This window comes from Priapulus caudatus, unplaced genomic scaffold, assembly GCF_000485595.1.
Source record: "Priapulus caudatus unplaced genomic scaffold, Priapulus_caudatus-5.0.1 Scaffold731, whole genome shotgun sequence".
Taxonomy (NCBI): domain Eukaryota; kingdom Metazoa; phylum Priapulida; class Priapulimorpha; order Priapulimorphida; family Priapulidae; genus Priapulus; species Priapulus caudatus.
In genome coordinates, this window is record NW_014577792.1 from 20,380 (window position 1) to 44,595 (window position 24,216).

Sequence of the window (24,216 nt, forward strand, 5' to 3'; positions counted from 1 at the left end):
AATTTGTAAACTATTGTTGGCAATTTTTGATTCAAAGATCTGAGCCAGAACATAATGAAAAGTGGCAAAGTAAAACACATAGGGAGGAGAAATATTAGTGTAAGGTGATCATAAGCATTGGTTCCAATGCTGACAATCTTTAGAATGTTTAATTAGCATAAATACACATTATAAACTTGTTTGTCTATTGAGCTAAGATAGTATAGGGCTAACGTAGTAATTTGGAAAAACTCATGACCTTGTCTATTTATTGTGCAACAGCGGTTACAAAGGATATATAATGGCTAAAAAATGTCTATGTATGTTATAATGTAAATGAGTAAACTTTACTCTGCTACTCTAAGAGTAAAAAACACAGAAAAATATCTTAATGTTGCATACGATGTAAATGTTGCTTATAGCATTACTATTTGTATTATGTATAATTGTTGATGACAACAAAGAAAGTTCAGCTAAGGTACTTTTTGCAAGGGAATGCTTGTCATTGGTCATAAATATGTAGAGCGGAAGCAAGGCTACAAAAAATAATCAAGTGAGAAACAGGAGAAGCATTTTCCGCCCACCTCAGGAAACTCCGTCAACAATTTCAAGTATGATCAATAACCACTTTCCAAATGTTGCTGGAGTTTAGAAAATTTTTCATCTTATTGATCAGTTCATCTTATACGGAGGGAAGGCAAATTGAGGTTGATCCACTAATAGTAAAAGAAGCTTATCAACAGGATAAAAAGTAATTAAGGTGTTCATCTGTTAGTTTATGTAAATAATAATCTTAAAGTACCATTAAGAGTAAAGGTCTTTTCCTGTAAAGTGTATCCAAGAAGGTTGCCTTAGCCATATCGATGTAATTATTTAAGCTAATATAACTTTCGCAGGAAGGTGTTAAACCCGAGCAGTCGCTAGTGATAAGTACACAATGTGAAGAGCGTCATGGCGGATGACACTGCATTGAAGAACATGATGAATATTATCTCCATAGAGGAAAGAAGAGCACAAGAAAAATAAAGAATCAAGTGATTCCTGGAGAATGACAACTATGCACCTAGCTGCAAGAGAAAAAAGACCATAGAAACCATGAGTCTTCGTGGAAAGCTAAGTCAGCAAAGTAAACCGACTGACTGAAGCAGGAATCAAAAAGAACAAATAATGGTCTACAAACGTGCACAGAGATCCAGACACATCATTTGCAGCAAAATTATTGGTAGATTTGTGTCAGACGATGGATCAGACATACGATGGTTCAGTGTGCGGGAGCAAGTCAGTGCAAAATTCTGCAAGGCCAACGGCAGGTGAAAACAAGACCATGCGTCACAGAATCAACTAACTGTGCTGCTAGAGCATGCTACCCCCGCCAAGCAAGGTTTCTTCTTTTGCTAAAGCTGTTACTCATAGAGTCATCCCCATTGAACTGTTTGGGTCAAAAGGTAACAAGAGACGATTCCAAAGATTGTGACAAAAATTTGTTCGATTGAAAAGGAAGGAGACTATGGCACTTGAGGACTGTAATGCAGGGATTTAAGGTGAGGCTATTTAAATGATGACATTATATAGGTTGCACTAATCCTGTAAATCAATACTCCAATGTGTAGCTGATATTGTGTTCTATAATCCTGATATCCGTTAGAACATTGAATTAAACATAGAACATTTAAATATCTCCACATGTTTGAGGTATCGTAGTAGTAATATAGTAAAGGTAAGGTGGCAGGTGGAAAAATATTAAAAAAAACGTTTTGCCTGGTGACGTGTATTATATAGCACCAGGCTAACTTACGAAACGCGCACATAGCATGTCGGGACAGTAAATTTTGACTGTTTAGTTTCTATGTCGCATCACCTCTGTATATTTCTATATTATTTAACAAATAAAACACAAAGCTGCTAAAAGCAACAAGGCCCGGAGGCGACAGCGGCTCATCTAACGTCTACTGCGGGTGGACTCTGTGGTGGAGTGGGGGATTCTAGTAAACCCTGCTAGTCGCGAAATGTGTTCACTATACACGCCGAAACAAGTGGAAGGCGAAGGGATGGTATCAGGAACCTTCTCAAGAAATGTCCGTTGGGATCGTTATGAAATTGCCACGAGATGGCGTGTATGTTTTAAGTGTCTTAAGATTAAAGATGGAAGCTCCCTTGCGTACGAGTAGCAACAACTATTTGCAAGACAGAATAGGTAAGCACTCATCCATTTAACCTACGCAAGCCTACAGGCTGAAATAGGAAGCTGCCACTGTAACTAATTAACGCAGGCAAAAACTACCACAGTATATCAACCACACACATGCACTGGCAGTGGCATACGTTACATGTAACACACTGACAAGTACAGAATGCCATAGAAATTACTACGATTGAAGGAGCATAAACCTTCTACCAAATTTAGCTTTTGAAATTGACTGTGACATTGTAGCCTCGAATACATCCAGGCATGGTATAGATTCTACTAGCAAACCCGCCAGTCAATTCTTTCTAACAGAGCAGTAAACAATCCATGTTTAACCCTCCTCTTGAGGGTACAAAAGGTTATCCACACCCCTTACTCTTCGCATTTCAGCAGAAAGTACATTTCATAATCCTTTCAATAAAGCCATAAAAATGCTAGGTCACCGCTGAAACAAAAAAGTTTTCCAGTTGCTCCGTCAGACCATGTCCTAAGAAATTGTCTAAAATCTGCCCTGTGCCCCATTGACCTTTGACCTGTGACCTCCAATTTCGACACAGTGATGGCTTTTCTTACCATGATGCTATACACCGACTATCAAGAGCCTAGGTCGAGCCGTTTAGATTTGTGCCGCAATTCTGCATTTCCTCCCTATACCTTAAGTTAAGGAGGGAATGTTCCCCCTTCTTTTACACCTTTTGACCTTTGACCTTTGACCCCCAGCTTCGCCATCCCAACTCGTTTTGACGATCCTTCCTGACGTCCCGAATATCGTGACCGTACGTCAAGCGGTTAAGATTTGTGCCCAACTGTTGACGCACGGCCGGACGGACGCACGGACGCACGCTCATGCGATTCTACAAGCTGCATCTGACTATGTCAGATGAGCTAAAAACTCAAGATTTATTAGATTTCCTCCTGGTGAAATCAGATAAATTACGTACAGTAAAACTCGCATAAGTCGTCAATTAGTCGACATGGTTGTCAAAGTCCCGATTCGCTCTCATAGTAAATCCATTGGAATATAGCCCTTCCTAAGTCGACATTTATAAGTCGTCATTATGTACACGCTCTCAGACAGGTCCCATGTAATACAAACAACAGTAATTTCCCATCTGTAAGTCGTCATCAGAAATGCCGATGGCGCAGTGTACGGTCTAGGGAATGCGCGAACTGGCTGTCGCAGACGGATTGTTTGAATCGCATTGTTCGCTTGGACACATTGGTTTTTGTGTCCAATTCAACACCCAGCTCGCACACCCAGCACTGTATACAGTGTATGCAGCCCAATGCAAGGTGCAAAATTAACGCGAGTCCGGATCGAGTAAAATACTCCCTGATTTACTGTCGGACTCCCTGATTTGACATGTGCAGGAGTCCGTGTGACTCCCTGAAAATTAATTCTGCTATACAGTACTAAAGCTGGGTTTACACTGATGACTTGGCATTTTTCTTCTTTCTACCAACCTCTATGTATGTTCGAAGCTGTTACGTTATCGACCGCGAGGCGGCAAACGTTTCAACACTTGACCCGTTCAACGCTTGACACTTCACGGATACATATTTTTGCATGTATTTCATGCCGCCAGCGTGGCGCCTAAAGCAAAAACGTTGCATACTCTGTAGCGATCGCAAGGCAGCTAATACAGTGTATACGTGCACTACATACATTGTATAAGTCGACAAAATGACGACTTACACATAAAAAGACGACACAAATATGCTAGTCCCAAAAGTTTTACTGTAGTACAATTTTTTTACGAAGTTTAGCGATAGAATGTTTAGGACCAGCACTGTGTGTAGGGGTTGGTCGGGGGATCCCAAAGATGTTTTTTTTTTACCCGTAAAGTAAAAAGCTAAGTAGCAGTAGTCTATGGCGGATTTCTATTGGAAATAGGTCGATTTATGTTGGTGCACATTGTAATAGTATGGACTACTTACTATGCGCATGCACATTATATAATCTAGTACCTTATTGTTAGGTCAACGCGGATTGATATCGCGCGCTCTTGTTCGCCAGTTCGTGTGCGTGCTAAGCAGAACATTTACCAGCTCCAGCAATAAAATACCTTTATGAGTTACATCACTCTTCGTCAATACATAACATGGTGGCAGCGGCGAAGGAACAATGTTCGGGAAGCCTCAGCAAAGTGAAACTTTGAGGCGTGTATGCGTCGAGGAAATGTTTGCCCGGCTGCATGCCGCTGCTGCTGCAGACGCCATTGGAGGAAACAGCATGTGTGTTTAGACAATAGACAGGATGTGTGTGCGCGAGCGGTGTGATGTCTACAACGCGGTGCGCAGCAGAAAGCCACACGACAGTATACAGTGGCTGGCGAAATAAAAGTTGACGAACATCGTCATATGAACACTTGCAAATACAAGACGGACAGGAGATATGTGTTATCTACATACACAGTGCGGCATTCGCTAATACGTTGCTGGGACCAGTAAACATGCCGAGTGATCGAGTACCTAACATGGACTGGGCATTGCCCAACCAAGCTGACGTCTTCAAACTCTTTCGTCAACGCCTTGAACTATACTTCAAGGTAAAGAACATTGACACTGTTGACCAAGTTAACCATTTATTATTGCAAGTGGGTGATGAGGGACTACGCAGATACAACTCGTGGACCTTGACTGAGGAAGAAAAGAAGTCTGTCGACAAAATATTCGATAAATTTGCCGAGCAACTGGAACCCTCAGAGAACTTTAGGGTAAGTCGTCTGAAATTGATGCACTACAGACAAAAACAGGGAGAAACTCTGGATGAATTTGTCAATAGATGTAAGCTACAAGCATTACGATGTCAATTCAAAGACACAGAGATACACGAGCGAATTATAGAGCTCATCATAGCTAGCACCCAGATACCTGAGTACCAGAAGGAACTTTTGGGCAAGGACAAAAACTACAAACTTGATGAAGCCCTAGCATTAGGCCGAACATATGAGGCTGCTGCATCTCACGTGCAGCAACTGAAGGATATGGGACCAGCATGTACAGCTAGTATCCGAACATACAGCAGTACAGAACTGTGGACGCCAACACCCATACAGACCCAAAGAACGGTGCCCAGCACATGGGTCAGTGTGCAATGCATGTGGTAAGCAAAACCACTGGGCTACTGTGTGTCTGTCAAGCAAGTCACGAGCTAGACCCAAGTCAAAATCACATGATCGAGGCAACTCAACATCGCGTGACAACGATCATGCACAATTCAGAGGCAGAGGCAGAGGTAATTCCTACAAAGGTGCTCGAAGTAAGACGCACATGAATAACCATGACCGTAGCAAGACTGATGCCATATACGCACAGTCGGACAGACAGTCAGACCAGGAAAGTGACGGGTTGTCATTTGACAGAATTACCATCTCGACTATGTGCCTAAAGAAATCAACCAAGGATGAAGCATTCGCAAAAACTGCACATCAAACGGGCCAATCGCCCTGGAGTGCATAATTTGCGACTGAAGGTGGACACTGGTGCACAGGACAATACACTGCCACTGTCGACATTTCGCCAGATGTATCCGGCATGCTCACACCGGGAGGATTTCCAATTAACACGATATCCAACGCAGCTCGTCAAACACGGCTAACAGCATATAATGGATCATCGATCAGGTGTTATGGAATTATCAACATTCCATGTAGCTACAACGGATCTGGCTGGAGGGATAGCAAGTTCTACATAGTAGACGTGGAAGGACCAGCAGTCGCTGGCCTCCCAACATGTGAACAACTAAAACTTGTAACATTACACTGTGCTATCAAAGCTGAAACTGACAGGACCACTGACAGTGTGAAGCCGAGACGACCTCACAATGAAGTTACTAAAGCAGCCTGTCTTCCTCAAGGTATACAGAACGAGCTTGTATGAGCAGGTTTTTGGTAGGTGTTTATTTTGACCGGTTGAAAATTTTCCATAACGTTTACATTCTGTATTTGTTCTCATTGAATTTTTTCATTGAAATGCTATGGTATGTTGATGTTAATTAAGCTGCAAACAAACCACTAGAGTACTGTGAGATTATTTGGCAGTTTGAGTGAATTTGACAAGAAATTCTCATTACATCTTTCACAACTGCTTCATTCATAAAGTCTGTTAGAGAGCACTCATATTTAATTATTAAACACTTATCGTGTCGTGTATACTATTGCTTATCCCTATCACATTACAGATTATTTTCATTTGTTACAGGATATCCTTTCTATAAACGCTGTTTGGAGATGAAAGGATACCGCAACAGGTTCAAAGGCAGTATACAACCTCCATTGGAGGTTTTTACCATCTTCCCTCCAATTGATAAGGTCACAAGAGTAGGTAGTATACAGAACATTCAAAGTAGGCCATGCAAAAACAAGCTTACCATCGAGAGTACTAGAGAAGAACATAGCAGTAAACATAGAGCCAGTAATTCTGATAGCCATGTAGCACAGAGCGAAACTCAGCATTACTTACTTGGAACCCAAGCCTCGGAACGCTCACGGAAGAAAGCGTTACGTGGACGAGAAAGAGGAAGGGGGAAGGGTAAACGTAAGAGTCGCCAGCCGAAGGCATCAGCCGTAGAAGAGTGTCATGCAATGACAGATGCTCCAGGCTTCTAGTGAGTATTTGTAGATTCCAAAGCTGTTTCAAGTTCTTAATGTCAAATGGAGTCGAGTTATGTAAATATTGATGTATGAATACATCTATATATCTATAGCTTTTGAATAGTCCAATATTAGGTGCTTAGTGTTTTGTGTGATATACATTCTATTTTTATTTCAGTTACTTCATCCAGATGAAAAAGGATGCTGTTTTGTACTGTGGCAGTGAGGCTCTATTAAAGAAAAGTAAGTTTAAGGATATATCACTTTCTTTTCTGATAATATTACTGATGATTTTACAAATTACTATGATTGTGTGCTGTTATATATGTTATAAAACAGCAAATCGACAGCAAACTTGCATCTGCATTCCTGAGATTCGCTAAAATTAAACATGAAAATGTTCTAGACTGGTACCCTATCTCGACATGTAGGCAAAGGTAATATAGTGTAGAGACAGAGCATCTTTTGATGCCATTAGATTAGATGCGGGAATCACGTGTGATTGACATTGACATATGTAAACTAATTTACTTTGAAATGCAGATCGGTGCATACGTTAGTCAAGATAATGATGTGTGCATGTTTTTAATACATTTTAGCCTTGCTATATACACTTCGTGTTACGCAAGAAGTACCGATATCAGAATGGTCAAAAAAAAATACGAGAACAATTAGAAAAAGTGAAATAGCTTTTAATTTTGTTTCGCCTCCTTGAGCACTACATCATCAATGTATGGGTATAGTTTTACCACAGACTAACAAATACAAAGACGACACTTTCTGTGTATGTAATGATTTGATTATCCTAAATAGTATATATGTTTTGCAGAGAATCACATGGTACGGGAATTGAATGCAGATGATAACGAAGGAATTTGTAAACTATTCGTTGCAATTTTTGATCAAGATCTGAGCCAAACATATGAAAGTGGCAAAGGTAAAACATAGGGAGGGAAATATTAGTGTAAGGTGATCATAAGCATTGGTTTCATCTGACCATGTTTAGAATGTTAATACATAAATAAACATAAACTTGTTTGTCTATTGAGCTAAGATAGTATAGCTAACTGTATTTGGAAAACTCATCACCTTGTCTATTTATTGTGCACAGCGGTTACAAAGGATATAATGCTAAAAATGTTATGTATTTATCATGTAAATGAGTAAACTTTACTCTGTACTCTAAGGGTAAAAAACACAAATATCTTAATGTGCTAGATGTAAATCTTGCTTGCTTTACTATTTGTATTATGTATAATTGTTTGTGACAAAAGAAAGTTCAGCAAGTACTTTTTTCAGGGAATGCTGTCATTGGTCATAAATATGTAACGGAGCAGGTACAAAAAATAATCAGTGAGAAACAGGAGAACATTTTCGCCCCCTTCAGGAAACTCGTCAACAATTTCAAGTATGTCATACCACTTTCAATGTTGCTGGGTTTGAAAATTTCCATTATTTCAATTCTGTTATACCAAATTAGGTTGAACCACTAAAGTACAAAGCTTATCACAGATAAAAAGTAAATTAAAGTGTTCATTGGTTAGTTTATGTAATAAATTCTTAAAGTACCATTAGAGTAGAAGGTATTTTCCTGTAAGTGTATCCAAGAAGATTGCCTTACCGCATATGATGTAATATATTTAAGCTATATAACATTTCCAGGAGGTGTAAACCACATCGACTAGTGGATAAGTACACATGTGAAAGCGTCAGCGATGACACTGCCATTGAAGACATGATGAATTTATCCATAGAGGAAGAAGAGCACAAGAAACGTAAAAGATCAAGTGATTCCTGGAATGACAACTATGCACCTAGCTGCAAGAGAAATAAAGACCATAGAAACCATGTCTTCGTGGAAAGCTTAAGTCAACCAGTACCGACTGACTGGGAGCAGGAATCTAAAAGAACAAATAATGGTCTACAAACGTGCACAGAGATCCCAGACACATCATTTGCAGCAAAATTATTGGTAGATTTGTCAGACGATGATCAGACATACGATGGTTCAGTGTCGGGAGCAAGTCAGTGCAATTCTGCAAGGCCAACGGCAGGTGACAAACAAGACCATGCGTCACAGAATCAACTAACTGTGCTGCTAAGCATGCATACCCCGCCAAGCAAGGTTTCTTCTTTTGTACAAGCTGTTACTCATAGAGTCATCCCCATTGAACTGTTTGGGTCAAAAGGTAACAAGAGACGATTCCAAAAGATTGTGACAAAATTTGTTCGATTGAAAAGGAAGGAGACTATGGCACTTGGTGACTTAATGCAGGGATTTAAGGTGAGGCTATTTAAAGATTGACATTATAATAGGTTGCACTAATCCTGTAAATCAATACTCAATGTGTAGGTATTGTGTTCTATAATCCTGATATCCGTTAAACATTGAATTATAAAATAAGTACCATGTTTGAGGTATCGTAGAGTAATAAATATAAGGTAAGGTGGGCAGGTGGAAAAATATTTAAAAAAAACGTTTTGCCTGGTGACGTGTATTATATAGCACCAGGCAACCTACGAAACGCGCACATAGCATGCGGGACAGTAAATTTGACTGTTTAGTTTTCATGTCAGCATACCTCTGTATATTTCTATATTATTTAAACAAATAAACACAAAGCTGCTAAAAGCAACAAGTGCCACGGAGCGACAGCGCTCATCTAACGTCTACTGCGGTGACTCTGTGGTGGAGTGGTGGGATTCTAGTAAACCCTGCTAGTCCGAAATGTGTTCACATACACGCCGAAACAGTGGAAGGCGCAGGGATGGTATCAGGAACCTTCTCAAAGGAATGTTCGTTGGGATCGTTATGAAAGTTGCCACGAGATGGCGTGTATGTTTAAGTGTCTTAAGATTAAAGATGGAAGCTCCCATCGTACGTAGTAGCAACAACTATTGCAAGACAGAATAGGTAAGCACTCATCCATTTAACCTACGCAAGCCTACAGGCTGAAATAGAGAGCTGCCACTGTAACTAATTAACGCAGGCAAAAACTACACAGTATATCAACCACCAATGCACGGCAGTGGCATACGTTACATGTAACACACTGACAGAGACAGAATGCCATAGAAATCTATCGATTGAAGGAGCATAAACCTTCTACCAAATTTAGCTTTTGAAATTTGACTGTGACATTGTAGCTCAATACATCCAGGCATGTATAGATTCTACTAGCAAACCGGCCAGTCAAATTCTTTCTAACAGACAGTAAACAATCCATGTTTAACCTCCTCTTGAGGGTCAAAAGGTTATCCACCCTTACTCGTTCGCATTTCAGCAGAAACGTACATTTCATAATCCTTTCAAATAAAGCCATAAAAATTGCTAGGTCACCGCTGAAAACAAAAAAGTTTTCAGTTGCTCCGTCAGACCATGTCCTAAGAAAAGTGTCTAAAATCTGCCTGTGCCCCATTGACCTTTGACCTGTGACCTCCAATTTCGACACGAGTGATGGCTTTTCTTACCATGATGCTATCACGCGACTATCAAGAGCCTAGGTCGAGCCGTTTAGATTTGTGCCGCAATTCTGCATTTCCTCCCTATACCTTAAGTTAAGGAGGGAATGTTTCCCCCTTCTTTTACAACTTTTGACCTTTGACCTTTGACCCGTTCGCCAGTCCCAACTCGTTTTGACGATCCTTCCTGACGTCCCGAATATCGTGCACGTACGTCAAGCGGTTAAGATTTGTGCCAACTTGTTGCGCACGGCCGGACGGACGCACGGACGCACGCTCATGCGATTCTACAAGCTGCATCTGACTATGTACAGTGAGCTAAAACTCAAGATTTATTGAGTTCCTCCTGTGAAATCAGATAAATTACGTACAGATAAAACTCGCCATAAGTCGTCATTAGTCCGACATGGTTTGTCAAAGTCCCGATTCGTCTCATAGTAAATCCATTGGAATATAGCCTTCCTAAGTCGACATTATAAGTCGTCATTATGTACACGCTCTCAGACAGGTCCCATGTAATACAAAAACAGTAATTTCCCATCTGTAAGTCGTCATCAGAAATGCGCATGCGCGCAGTGTACGGTGATAGGGAATGCGCGAACTGGCTGTCGCAGACGGATTGTTTGAATCGCATTGTTCGCTTGGACACATTGGTTTTGTGTCCAATTCAACACCCAGCTCGCACACCCAGCACTGTATACAGTGTAATGCAGCCCAATGCAAGGTGCAAAATTAAGGCGAGTCCGGATCGAGTAAAATACTTCCCTGACTTACTGTCGGACTCCCTGATTTGACATGTGCAGGAGTCCGTGTGACTCCCTGAAAATTAATTCTGCTATACAGTACTAAGCGGGTATTACACTGATGACTTGGCATTTTTCTTCTTTCTACCACCTCTATGTATGTTCGAAGCTTTACGTTATCGACCGCGAGGCGGCAAGCGTTTCAACACTTGACCCGTTCAACGCTTGACACTTCACGGATACGTATTTTTGCATGTATTCATGCGCACCCAGCGTGGCGCCTAAAGCAAAAACGTTGCATACTCTTTGTAGCGATCGCAAGGCAGCTAATACAGTGTATACGTGCACTACATACAGTTGTATAAGTCGACAAAATGACGACTTACACATAAAAGGACGACACAAATATGCTAGTCCAAAAAGTTTTACTGTAGTACAATTTTTTTACGAAGTTTTAGCGATAGAATGTTTAGGACCAGCACTGTGTGTAGGGGTTGCGTCGGGGGATCCCAAAGATGTTTTTTTTTACCCGTAAGTAAAAAGCTAAGTAGAAGTAGTCTATGACGGATTTCTATGGAAATAGCGTCGATTTATGTTGGTGCACATTGTAATAGTATGGACTACTTACTATGCGCATGCACATTATATAATCTAGTACCTTATTGTTAGGTCAACGCGGATTGATATCGCGCGCTCTTGTTCGCCACGTTCGTGTGGCGTGCTAAGCAGAAATTTACCAGCTCAGCCATAAAATACCTTTATGAGGTACATCACTCTTCGTCAATACATAACATGGTGCAGCGGCGAAGGAACAATGTTCGGGAAGCCTCAGCAAAGTGAAACTTTGAGGCGTGGCGAATGCGTCGAGGAAATGTTTGCCCGCGGCATGGCCGTGCTGCTGCAGAAGCCATTGGAGGAAACAGCATGTGTGTTTAAGACAATAGACAGGATGTGTGTGCCGCGAGCCGTGTGATGTCTACAACGCGGTGCCGCAGCAGAAAGCCACACGACAGTATACAGTGGCTGCGATAAATAAAGTTTACGAACATCGTCATATGAAACACTTGCAAATACAGACGGACAGGTGATATGTATTATCTACAGACACAGTGCGGCATTCGCTAATACGTTGCTGGGTACCGTAAAACATGCCAAGTGATCGCGTACCCTAACAGGACTGGGCATTGCCCAACCAAGCTGACGTCTTCAATCTCTTTCGTCAACGCCTTGAACTATACTTCAAGGTGAAGAACATTGACACTCTTGACCAAGTTAACCATTTTATTATTGTAAGGTGGGGGACGAGGGACTACGCAGATACACAACTCGTGGACCTTGACTGGGAAAATAAAGTCTGTCGACAAAATATTCGATAAATTTGCCGAGCAACTGGAACCTCATGAGAACTTATAGGGGTAAGATCGTTTGAATTGATGCACGACAGGACAAAACAGGGAAGAAACTCTGGATGAATTGTCAATAGATGTAAAACTACAAGCATTACGTATGTCAATTCAAAGACAGAGATACACGAAGCGAATTTATAGAGCTCATCATAGCATGCACCGATACCTGAGTACCAGAACGGAACTTTGGGGCAGGACAAAAACTACAAAACTTTGATGAAGCCCTAGCATAGGCCGACATATGAGGCTGCTGATCGTCACCAAGTGCAGCAACTGAAGGATATGGCGACAGCATGTACAGCTAGTATCCGAACATGACAGCAGTACAGAACTGGTGGACGCCAACACCCAACAGACGCCAAAGAACGCTGCCCAGACGATGGGTCAGTGTGCAATGATGTGGTAAGCAAACCCTGGGCTACTGTGTGTCTGTCAAGCAAGTCACGAGCTAGAACCCAAGTCAAAATCACATGATCGAGGCAACTCAACATCGCGTAGACAACCATCATGCACAATTAAGAGGCAGAGGCAGAGGTAATTCCTACAAAGGTGCTCGAAGTAAGACGCACATGAATAACCATCGACCGTAGCAAGACTGATTGCATATACGCAAGTCGGACAGACAGTCAGACCAGGAAAGTGACGGGGTTGTCATTTGACAGAATTACCATCTCGACTTTATGTGCCTAAAGAGAATCAACCAAGATGAAGCATTCGCAAAAAATGCACATCAAACGGGCCAATCGCCCTGGAGTGCATATTTTGCCGACTGAAGGGTGGACACTGGTGCACAGGACAATACACTGCCACTGTCGACATTTCGCAGATGTAATCCGGCATGCTCACACCGGGAAGATTTCCAATTAAACACGATATCCAACGCAAGTCGTCAAACACGGCTAACAGCATATAATGGATCATCGATCAGGTTGTTTATGGAATTATAACATTCCATGTAGCTACAACGGATCTGGCTGGACGAGGAAGCAAGTTCTACATAGTAGACGTGGAAGACCAGCAGTCGCTGAGCCCCCAACATGTGAACAACTAAAATCTGTAACACTACACTGTGCTATCAAAGCTGAAACTGACAGGACCACTGACAGTGTGAAGCCGTCCATCAGTAACATTCATGATCTGAAAAACGGCTGTATCCAGACGCAGTTCGACAGATCGGTTGATGCCTGGTCCGGTAGACAAAGATTGTAGTAGACCCCAACGTGCCAACGCACATAGATCCACCACGCAAAACACCGATAGCGTTAAAGGAAGCAATCAAAAAGGAAATTGACCTCATGGTGAAGGACGGTGTCATCAGAAAGGTGACAGAACCATCTGATTGGGTCTCGAGTCTAGCGTACTCACATAAGAAGGATGGCAGCCTGCGCATATGCTTGGACCCAAGACACCTAAACCAGGCTCTAAAACGCCCACACCACAAAATCCCCACAATCGAGGAACTGATGCATCACTACACGGGTGCTAAAATCTTCTTAAAACTGATGCCAAGGAAGGATACTGGTCGGTACAACTCGACACAGAGTCTCAACTGCTTACAACCTTCCAATCTCCATTCGGAAGGTACTGTTTCCAGCGCTTACCGTTTGGTTTATCGATCTCGCAAGACGTATTCCAGATGCGAATGGATCAAATACTAGAGCAAGTTGATGGTGCTGTAGGAATTGCTGATGACGTCGCAGTGTATGCAAAATCTGACGACGAACATGACCGTATTTTACGCAACCTTATGCGAGTCGCAGCGGAGAACAGTCTTGTGTTTAACTCTACAAAGTGTGACATTAAGACGAACAGTATCACATTCTTTGGAAATGTATACAGTGACAAAGGTGTCCATCCAGACCCTGGCAAGATAAATGACTTACAAGCCATGCCAGTGCCAACCGGTAAGAAAGAGCTACAAGAGGTCCTTGGGTTTGTGACATATCTGTCGCCATTCATAGCTAACTTGGCAGACAAGTCGTCACCGCTCCGTGACTTACTCAAGGAGGATGTACCGTTCCTGTGGGAAGATCGCCATCAGCGATGTTTCGACAAACTCAAGGAAGTCGTAACTAAGGACTACCCTGCAGTACTTCGACACCAACAAAACACCGGTTCTTCAATCTGACGCTAGTCTTAAGGGACTAGGCGCGGCTCTATTACAAGATGAGAAGCCAGTAGCATACGCTTCGAAATCACTATCGGACACCGAAAAGCGTTACGCTTGCGAGAGAGAACTGTTGGCCATAGTATTTGGTGTGCAGAGATTCCACACATATCTATACGGCCGGAGGTTCAAGGTCTTGACCGATCACAAGCCATTGGTCATGATCCTACAAAAGCCACTGACAAGTGCACCTCCAAGGTTACAGCGGATGATGCTAAAGCTACAGGGCTACCAACTGGACATCGAGTACAGAGTAGTAGTAGAGAAAGATGACTTTGCCAGACATGTTAAGTCGACTTCCCAATGCAGAGAATGGGGACACAATCGAGCTTGACGTTAGCATGGATTTGGTACGGTTTAGTACTGACCGGATCCAAGCTCTACAAGACGCAAACATGACGTGATCCAGTGCTCAACCAGCTGTGTGAAACCATCTCAACTGGTTGGCCTGATACGATCAAAGAGATCCCGACGCCGATTCGATCATTTTGGTCATATCGAGATGAACTGTCTGTAGAGAACGGCATAGTGTTGAAAGGTACGCGTGTTGTCGTGCCGACAGAGCAACAGCCGAACATACTTCAACAGTTGCACTACAATCACCAAGGGATTGAGAAAACGCGTCTACGTGCCAAAGAAACGGTGTACTGGAACGGACTCAACAAGGACATTGAGAAGATGATACACAAATGTCTAATTTGTCAGGAACATCAACCGTCGCAACCGTCCGAAACGCTATTGGCACACGAAATCCCAAGTCGTCCATGGGAGATTTGGTTGTTGGAGGTTTGGGAGTTGGAACAGACTTATTCCACTTCGACAACAACGAATACCTGATTGTTGCTGATTACTACAGTAAATACCCGGTCATTCGCAAGCTGACTGGACAGTACACCAGCAGTATTGTTGTTGCTGCTACAAAGCAGATACTCAGCGAACATGGGATTCCGAGTCGTGTCATCAGTGACAACGGACCGCAGTTTGCTTCCGAAGCATATCGTGATTTCGCGAGACAGTGGTGCTTTGATCACGTGACGTCATCGCCGAGATACCCAAAGTCAAACGGGTTTATCGAGAGACAGATACGCACTGTGAAGTCACTACTTCGGAAATCCAAACAAGCAGGAACAGATCCAGCCCTAGCTATGCTGTGCCTTCGTACGACACCCATTAGCCAGTACTTGCCGAGTCCAGGCGAGTTACTCACAGGCCGGAAGCTACGTGCGAATGTACCAGCTAAGATACCTGGACCACGATATGGCAACGCTGATCACGTTCGTGACCAGCTGCAACAGCGACAAGAAGTGCAGAAGATGTACCACGACCGTACAGCACATGACCTGCCACCTCTCATGCCTGGACAAGCAGTGAGTGTGCAGGATCATGAGACTAGTCGCTGGCATCCCGCCATCATTGTTTCGAAGTGTAGCGAGCCGAGGTCCTACATTATAGAAACCCCGAATGGGAAGACACTCAGGAGAAATCGCGTACACATCCGAGAGACGGCAGATCCTGTGACCGCAAAAAAGCAAGTGAGGTTTGCACACCCTCTTGTGATGACGCGTGAGCACACCAGGGACGTCGCCAACACTGGGATCGGCCCCACGAGCAAGGATGTCCATGGAGAGTCGGATACCCCAGCTGCACAGCCGATGATGTCGTCGACGGAAGCGAAGCCTCCTGATCGCGATAGAACTAATAATTCGCGTGTGCAGACCAAATTTTATAAAACGGCGTTCCGGTGGAGAGTAGGGTAAAGAAACCTCCGCGACTACGTAGTATTATGACGGGTGATAATGGATGGAACAGTATCGACATTAATTTCATTGTGTATTATAGACAGTACATGACTTGACTATATTGCGTCACAAGCAGTGATTATCCTTATTTCATTATGAGTACAGTATTCTTGATTTTGATAAAGGATAAACAGAAAGTATAAGAATTAGGAGAAACGATTTTCAAAGATTCCAATACTTCAATTATTCAATTATGTTAACGCCTGCTATTTTTGTTAAACGTTTCTTTGATAAGGGCGATGTAATAGTATGGACTAATTACTATGCGCATGCACATTATATAATTTAGTACCTTATTGTTAGGTCAACGCGGATTGATATCGCGCGCTCTTGTTCGCCAGTTCGTGTGCGTGCTAAGCAGAACATGTACCAGCTCCAGCAATAAAATACCTTTATGAGTTACATCACTCTTCGTCAATACATAACACACATAACAGACCTTGCTTGTCCGTAGGTGAGCGACTGCGAATGGCTTAAGACTGTACAATCACGAGCACTGCAAGAGGCACTGGCTGCTAGGTTATTGTGGTGGTTGTTATACAATGTGGTTATGTTGACTCTCAAGGCTTGCTTCTACATCACTGAGCATGCAGCTACCAAAGGTGCTCTCTACTACTACAGGTATGTCGAACAGAATAAAGATCTGATTATTAATATCTGTTTACACTAACACTATGAAAGGCCATTCAGTGGAAGTAGCATACTATAACATATTAAGTATGGAAACCAGATAGATTTGCAGGATCACCAAGGGAGGAGCAAGTCATGTCAATGCAGTGAAAGGAGTTAGGGTAGTCTTGCATGTCTGAAAACCTTATTATAGTTCTCATTTCGAAAATATTGATCTTTACTATGTTACATAATAAAATCCATAAAAAATGAGCCAGTTCTTCTCAAAAGGTACCAGTCCGGTTTATCCGAGATCTTTTCAATCAGTTTTCAAAAATATTGAATTGGAAGGTGAGGGGAACTTTATATTTAATGCCAGTGTATGTTTTGTTTTGTTTTTTTTGGTTTCACTCAAATACTCATTCTTATGTGCAGGTCACATATCTGGAACAAGATTCATGCTCTGAGTCTGGAGAGTCATGGTTGTAACATTGAGGAGATACCAGAGCAGGAAGCTTTGCATGATGTCAAATGTGGAAGAAGTATTGGACTCATCCACCTCAGGTGTCAAAACAAACATGTATATAGTCAGCAAGCATATGTTTGGCTGTATACGTAGCCCTATGGTTTTACAGTGAATACAGTTCCATGCCTTATATGTCGGCATGAAAGTCACATCACATTAATTGATTTCAGTTCAATATGGGAGGAAGAAACTAGGTAGATTTCCCCAAGTCTTCTTCTTTTTTTGTCGTAGTCTCTCGCGGATGGTCCATGCTGAGACGTCAGCTAGGGGCTCACCTCCCTGTTGATGATTCTACTCCACCTTCCTCAATCGGCCGTATCGTCCTCCGTTACTCCCAACCTTCTCATCTCCGCCTCCACTCCATCCCTCCATCTAATTCTCTGTCGTCCTCTCGTCCTTCCTCTCACCAGCTCCTGCCGTGCTCTCTTCATTTTCTCCTCATCTCTTTTCCTAACCACATGCCCATACCATCTCATCCTACTTTGCATTATAACTTCCGTAACGTCTCTTACTCCAGCTACTCGTCGTACGTCCTCTGTTTGTTCTTCTTTCTCTCAATGAAACTCCCAGTATCCAACGCAACATCGTCATCTCTTTTCTCTGCAACGTCGTTTCCTCATTAGCTCACATTGACATCGTCAAGATGAGCCTTTGCCATGGGGCGTTGTCCGTCGTACGTCTGTCCGTCCGTCAACATTTGGCTACGGTCAACGATAACTTGAGAACTGTTTGACCCACATGTTTCAAATTGCACGCAGTTGTTACTCCTATGGGAGAGATGTGAACGTCCTATTTTGGAGCATGCCAGTTGACCTACTTTTGAGCCACGCCCACATTTTGGCAAAAATGGAAATGGCCATAAGTCCGTTCAGGTTCAATGGATTTTGCTCATTTTTGGTATGTGAATGAATAAGGACTGGCCCAAAAACATATCACAGGGGTTTTGATATTTTTTTTAAATTAGGTAGATTTTGGCAATTCCACTATGCATTTCAGTGTCTGCCTCATTATAAAAATGGCATCCGCTATACTCTTCCCTTTCATGAAACCATACTGCATTTCATCTATATTAACTTCTTCTCTTAGTCTGCCCTCAATTATCCTTTCCAGTATTTTCATTACAGGCTCCATAAGCTTGATTCATCTATAATTACCACACTCCAAGATGTCTCCCTTCTGCTTGTAAATAGGCACTATCACACTACTCCTCCAATCTTCCAGTATTTTGTTCATCGACATGATCTTTCTTACCAATTGCAGAATCCAGTCTACTCCATCATCTCCCAAACTCTTCACCATTTTTGCCACAACCTCAGATAGTCCCTTCTTCATCTTCTTTATCGCCCTTATAACCTCCTCTCTCTCTGTATTTCTATTAATGGGCCCTGCACTGCAGTAACATGTTCCATATCGTCCCTTGCATTTTCTACATTCAACAATTCACTAAAATATTTCTTCCATCTCTCTCTAGTTTCTTCTTCACCTGTCACTATATTTCCTGCTCCATCTTTTATCACACTCATATTTTCGTGATCCTTTCTTCTCCTGCCTCTATCTCTGGCAATCCTATATATCTTCTTTTCCCCTTCACTTGTTTCCAATTCTTCATGCCATATTTTCATCTCATCCCATATCGCTTTTGCCACCTCCTTTCTACTCTCTCTGCACAGCTCCCTATATACCAGCCTGTCTTCTTCACGTCCATTTCTTTTCCAAATCTTAAATGCTCTCTTTTTCCTCTCGAGTACTTCTTGAATTTTATCTCTCCACCACCAAGTCTTCTTTCCATCCTTCCTCCTCCCTGTGACCACTTTCTCTGCTGCTGCCACCAGTGTGCTCTTCATCTGCTGCCACTGCTCCTCTACTCCATACTCAATCTGAACCTGTTGTCTCCTCCTGACACTCTGATCTGGCCCACTTTATCCTCCTTCAGCTTCCATAGTCTGATCTTTGGTCTTCTCGTATCTCTCCTCTCCGCATGTCTCCACTTTATGTCAACCACAACCGCCCTTTGCTGCTTCACGCGTGCCTCTCCAGCTATAACCTTGCAGTCCCTAACCAGTGTCCTGTCTCCTTTCCTCACCAGTATGTAATCGACTTGGCTTGCTCTTCCTCCACTTCTATATGTTATCAAATGCTCGTCTCTCTTCATAAATCCGGTATTTGTACAGAACAACTCCCATGCTTTGCGCCATTTCCAGTATTCTTTCTCCTTCCTCATTTCTGCATCCATACCCATATCCACCATGTTCTTCTGTGTACCACGCCGCCTCCACTCTGACATGCCCATTCACGTCTGCTCCCACTATTAAGCTCTCTCTCTCGGGGATTTGTCTTAACAATGTTTCCAACTGCTCATAGAATGCATCCTTATCATCCTCTGTGCATCTCGTCTGTGGAGCATACGCTGATATTATATTCAGTACTTCTCGCCCTATTACCATCTTCAGCTTCATCACTCTGTTGCTAACCCTATCTACTTCTATCACCTTCTCCCTCCACTTCTCCAGCAAAATTATTCCCACTATTTCGTCCATGTTTAGATGCGCTGTAGTATATCTTGCATCCGACTCCCAGCTCTCTTGCGCTGCACCCCTTCCACCCCGTTTCTTGCACACATAAAACATCAATGCTTCTCCTCTTCATCATGCTCACCACCTCCGCTCCTCTTCCTGTCATGGATCCATTGTTCCACGATCCAGCCCTAAACTCCTCTCTTTGACTTCCCCCAGTGTTGTACTACAAATATACTTCGACTTTTCTCTTTGTAATTTGGAGGTTTGTTTACATAGGTTTATTCCAAAGAAAACGACAGTTCGTCCTATCAGTAGTTGTAGTGTGGCACCACCACCAGGTGGTAAATACACGAAACCCATCAACCAAGAGCTCACCCATGCCAAAGCTGTACTCGAATATGAAATCGTATGTGTATGTCTTTGATATATTGTGAACTTATTAGTAAAAGACATTTTACATGAGGGTTTTAATTATATAATTAACGTGCCAATAATTTGAAACAAGTATTAACAGGTGTAGTTCAGAAAACATTTTGTCTGATGAATACCCTTAATTGAATATGCAATGTAGGTGGACAGGTGTTTCATTGGTTGCACTTCCGATTTTATGTTAACAGTGCTGTGTTCTTATTGGCACATTGAAATTAGTAAGCCTGTTACAGATGATAGGCATACTTTTGTGGAATGCAATAGTTAATGGGAATAGTCAGTCTAACAGTCGCAATGATCCTTAATTGTATCTACATAACAGTAGCTCATTTAATGCATTCATTCAAAATTGCCTATTGTACTATAGTACGCTCAGACTGGGCTTATGTAAGACCCATTACTTTCAAAGTATAAAAAATTCATACCACCTTTAAATGTAAGACATATTGGTGTAGTGCAGAAATTTTCTAGGTAAATGGTGATGGGAAGACCAAGTTTGGCGTGAGAGGCTCTCATGACATTTATGAAGGTTGGAAGTGTTTCAAACTCTGCCGTGAAAAAAGGGGGGATAACGGGTGAGTGATACTATGTATGTCAGCGTTATATCACAGAAATGTAACTGTAAATACATTGGTAAATGCATAGTTTGTATGCATGGGTGCTTTTAGTGTAGACGTAGAAGCAGTGGTGGCAGAAGAATGGTGATTAACTGTGGCACCTGTTTTCTTTTTATGTAATGGTATCCATCATTTTTTCCATTTGCAGTCCCCTTTATTTCGTAAAGCTTGACATTGAGAAGTGCTATGATTCGATACTAGTACCAAAACTAAGATCTATACTTTACAAGATTTTCAAGGTAACTGCTAATCTTTTATGTAGCCGTTATTGGCACATAATTCCTATATTTTATCCCGTCAGTTGTTATTCACCTTCCGCTAAGCGTCCCAATGAAGAACTAGTGTACACACTAGCTCGTTAAATATTTTAACTTATCATAGTTATGCACGTTGTATTTAGCATCTAGAAATAGTAAAACTCCCACCACAAACTGTTATAATGTTAACTGTATATGTTCAAGTAATTTCTATAATCATCTACTGTTAGGCAATCATATCGTTTACATATGTTATAGGGCAAAAGCTACTCGATCTCTAACTCATGTGAAATGAAACTGCGTGCGCAGACGCCTGCACTCATGTTCAAAAAGGAGTGCTATTTGACATCAGATATGACAGCTGAGACGAGCATTATCAACATCATAGCAGAAAAAGAGATGTATTATAATGCCCATGACACTGTTTATGGACAGAAAGTGAGTTTAGGCATAGCAACATTTTTGCAGAAGTAAGGTGACATTGCTATGGTGATTAATTAGAGCTAGTAACAGCACTGTTGCGTGCTCCACTGTTTTCAGATGCGTATTGGTAGAGTTACCTATACTAAATAGCCTCGTGTACACGGAGTCACCTTAACCCGAGTTAAGAAACGCATCGTCTACACGGAGTTTGTCTTAACCCAAGTTAAAGCTATTATTACGAGAGTTTTGCTCAGAAACCCTCAACCCCCAAAAAAATATAGTGAAATATAGTCTCACCTCACAGCAGATATATCACTGATTACACCAGCATTAAAAACACTAAGATTATAAGCAGTCATAGCATAGAAAATTGGATATGAACACATCGTAACAGCAATGCATTTTATCGCATCGTGATAATGGCAGAATTTGTAAACTTGCAAATTGTTGGTGATTAATGGAAAACAAGTGCAGTTGAGAGAGACTGTACTATGTCTATGGCAGATAGGCGGCGGTGCTACTAGCTAGTCCATACCAAGGAGCTAAATATATTTAGCTCTTTAGTCCATACTACCGGCTCTAGTTTCAAGATTACAGCAAAAGATTGTTTACCAATCTAGTAGTTCGAAAATTGCATGTTTTGGTGAATACAAAGGTTCTAAGACATTTTATCGTTACTCTAGACAATTGCTGTTGCTCAAGCAATAACGGTATGTACCACGAAAGTGGTGAAAACACTGGAAAACTCGTGATAATTACTAAAAGCTAACGGCAGCTAGCGGGAGGCGGATACTGATAACTACCGCTTAACTCGAGTTAACAATTTCGCGCGCGTCTACAAGCATAAGTCGTCAATTAGTCGACATGGTTGTCAAAGTCCCGATTCGCTCTCATAGTAAATCCATTGGAATATAGCCCTGCCTAAGTCGACATTTATAAGTCGTCATTATGTACAAGTCGACGCCGTCAGACAGGTCCCATGTAATACAAACAACAGTAATTTCCCATCTGTAAGTCGTCATCAGAAATGCCGATGGCGCAGTGTACGGTCTAGGGAATGCGCGAACTGGCTGTCGCAGACGGATTGTTTGAATCGCATTGTTCGCTTGGACACATTGGTTTTTGTGGCCAACTCAACACCCAGCTCGCACACCCAGCACTGTATACAGTGTATGCAGCCCAATGCAAGGTGCAAAATTAACGCGAGTCCGGATCGAGTAAAATACTCCCTGATTTACTGTCGGCCTCCCTGATTTGACATGTGCAGGAGTCCGTGTGACTCCCTGAAAATTAATTCTGCTATACAGTACTAAAGCTGGGTTTACACTGATGACTTGGCGTTTTTCTTCTTTCTACCAACCTCTCTATGTATGTTCGAAGCTGTTACGTTATCGACCGCGAGGCGGCAAACGTTTCAACACTTGACCCGTTCAACGCTTGACACTTCACGGATACGTATTTTTGCATGTATTTCATGCCGCCAGCGTGGCGCCTAAAGCAAAAACGTTGCATACTCTTTGTAGCGATCGCAAGGCAGCTAATACAGTGTATACGTGCACTACATACATTGTATAAGTCGACAAAATGACGACTTACACATAAAAAGACGACACAAATATGCTAGTCCCAAAAGTTTTACTGTAGTACAATTTTTTTACGAAGTTTAGCGATAGAATGTTTAGGACCAGCACTGTGTGTAGGGGTTGGTCGGGGGATCCCAAAGATGTTTTTTTTTTACCCGTAAAGTAAAAAGCTAAGTAGCAGTAGTCTATGACGGATTTCTATTGGAAATAGGTCGATTTATGTTGGTGCACATTGTAATAGTAATTAGTATGGACTACTTACTATGCGCATGCACATTATATAATCTAGTACCTTATTGTTAGGTCAACGCGGATTGATATCGCGCGCTCTTGTTCGCCAGTTCGTGTGCGTGCTAAGCAGAACATTTACCAGCTCCAGCAATAAAATACCTTTATGAGTTACATCACTCTTCGTCAATACTTAACATGGTGGCAGCGGCGAAGGAACGATGTTCGGGAAGCCTCAGCAAAGTGAAACTGTGAGAATTAGTGCTGAACGTTTGCAGGGCAGGCGTGTATGCGTCGAGGAAAAGTTCGCCCGGCTGCATACCGCTGCTGCTGCAGACGCCATGGAGGATACAGCATGTGTGCCTACAGCACGCGTGTCTAGACAATAGACAGGATGTGTGCGCGCGAGCGGTGTGATGTCTACAACGCGGTGCGCAACAGAAAGCCACACGACAGTGTACAGTGGCTGGCGAAATAAAAGATGACGGACATCGTCGTATAAACACTTGCACATACAAGACGGACAGGAGATATGTGTTATCTACATACACAGTGCGGCATTCGCTAATACGTTGCTGGGACCAGTAAACATGCCGAGTGATCGAGTACCTAACATGGACTGGGCATTGCCCAACCAAGCTGACGTCTTCAAACTCTTTCGTCAACGCCTTGAACTATATACTTCAAGGTGA

At 42.3% G+C, this 24,216-nt stretch overlaps 1 protein-coding gene across 1 annotated transcript in view; it reads left to right on the forward strand.

The window, feature by feature from the left end:
* The first annotated feature begins 5,982 nt into the window (after positions 1–5,982).
* Positions 5,983–24,216, forward strand: part of LOC106813156 (telomerase reverse transcriptase-like) — a 38,808-nt gene continuing 20,574 nt past the window's right edge. The window contains exons 1-12 of the mRNA XM_014817220.1: positions 5,983–6,057; positions 6,368–6,773; positions 6,938–7,002; positions 7,589–7,696; positions 8,059–8,167; positions 8,422–9,043; positions 16,791–16,957; positions 17,381–17,509; positions 20,264–20,393; positions 20,888–20,991; positions 21,182–21,272; positions 21,549–21,728. Coding sequence (XP_014672706.1) covers positions 5,991–6,057; positions 6,368–6,773; positions 6,938–7,002; positions 7,589–7,696; positions 8,059–8,167; positions 8,422–9,043; positions 16,791–16,957; positions 17,381–17,509; positions 20,264–20,393; positions 20,888–20,991; positions 21,182–21,272; positions 21,549–21,728 — 2,178 coding nt within the window. The 5' untranslated portion in view covers positions 5,983–5,990. The remainder of the gene's footprint in view (positions 6,058–6,367; positions 6,774–6,937; positions 7,003–7,588; positions 7,697–8,058; positions 8,168–8,421; positions 9,044–16,790; positions 16,958–17,380; positions 17,510–20,263; positions 20,394–20,887; positions 20,992–21,181; positions 21,273–21,548; positions 21,729–24,216) is intronic.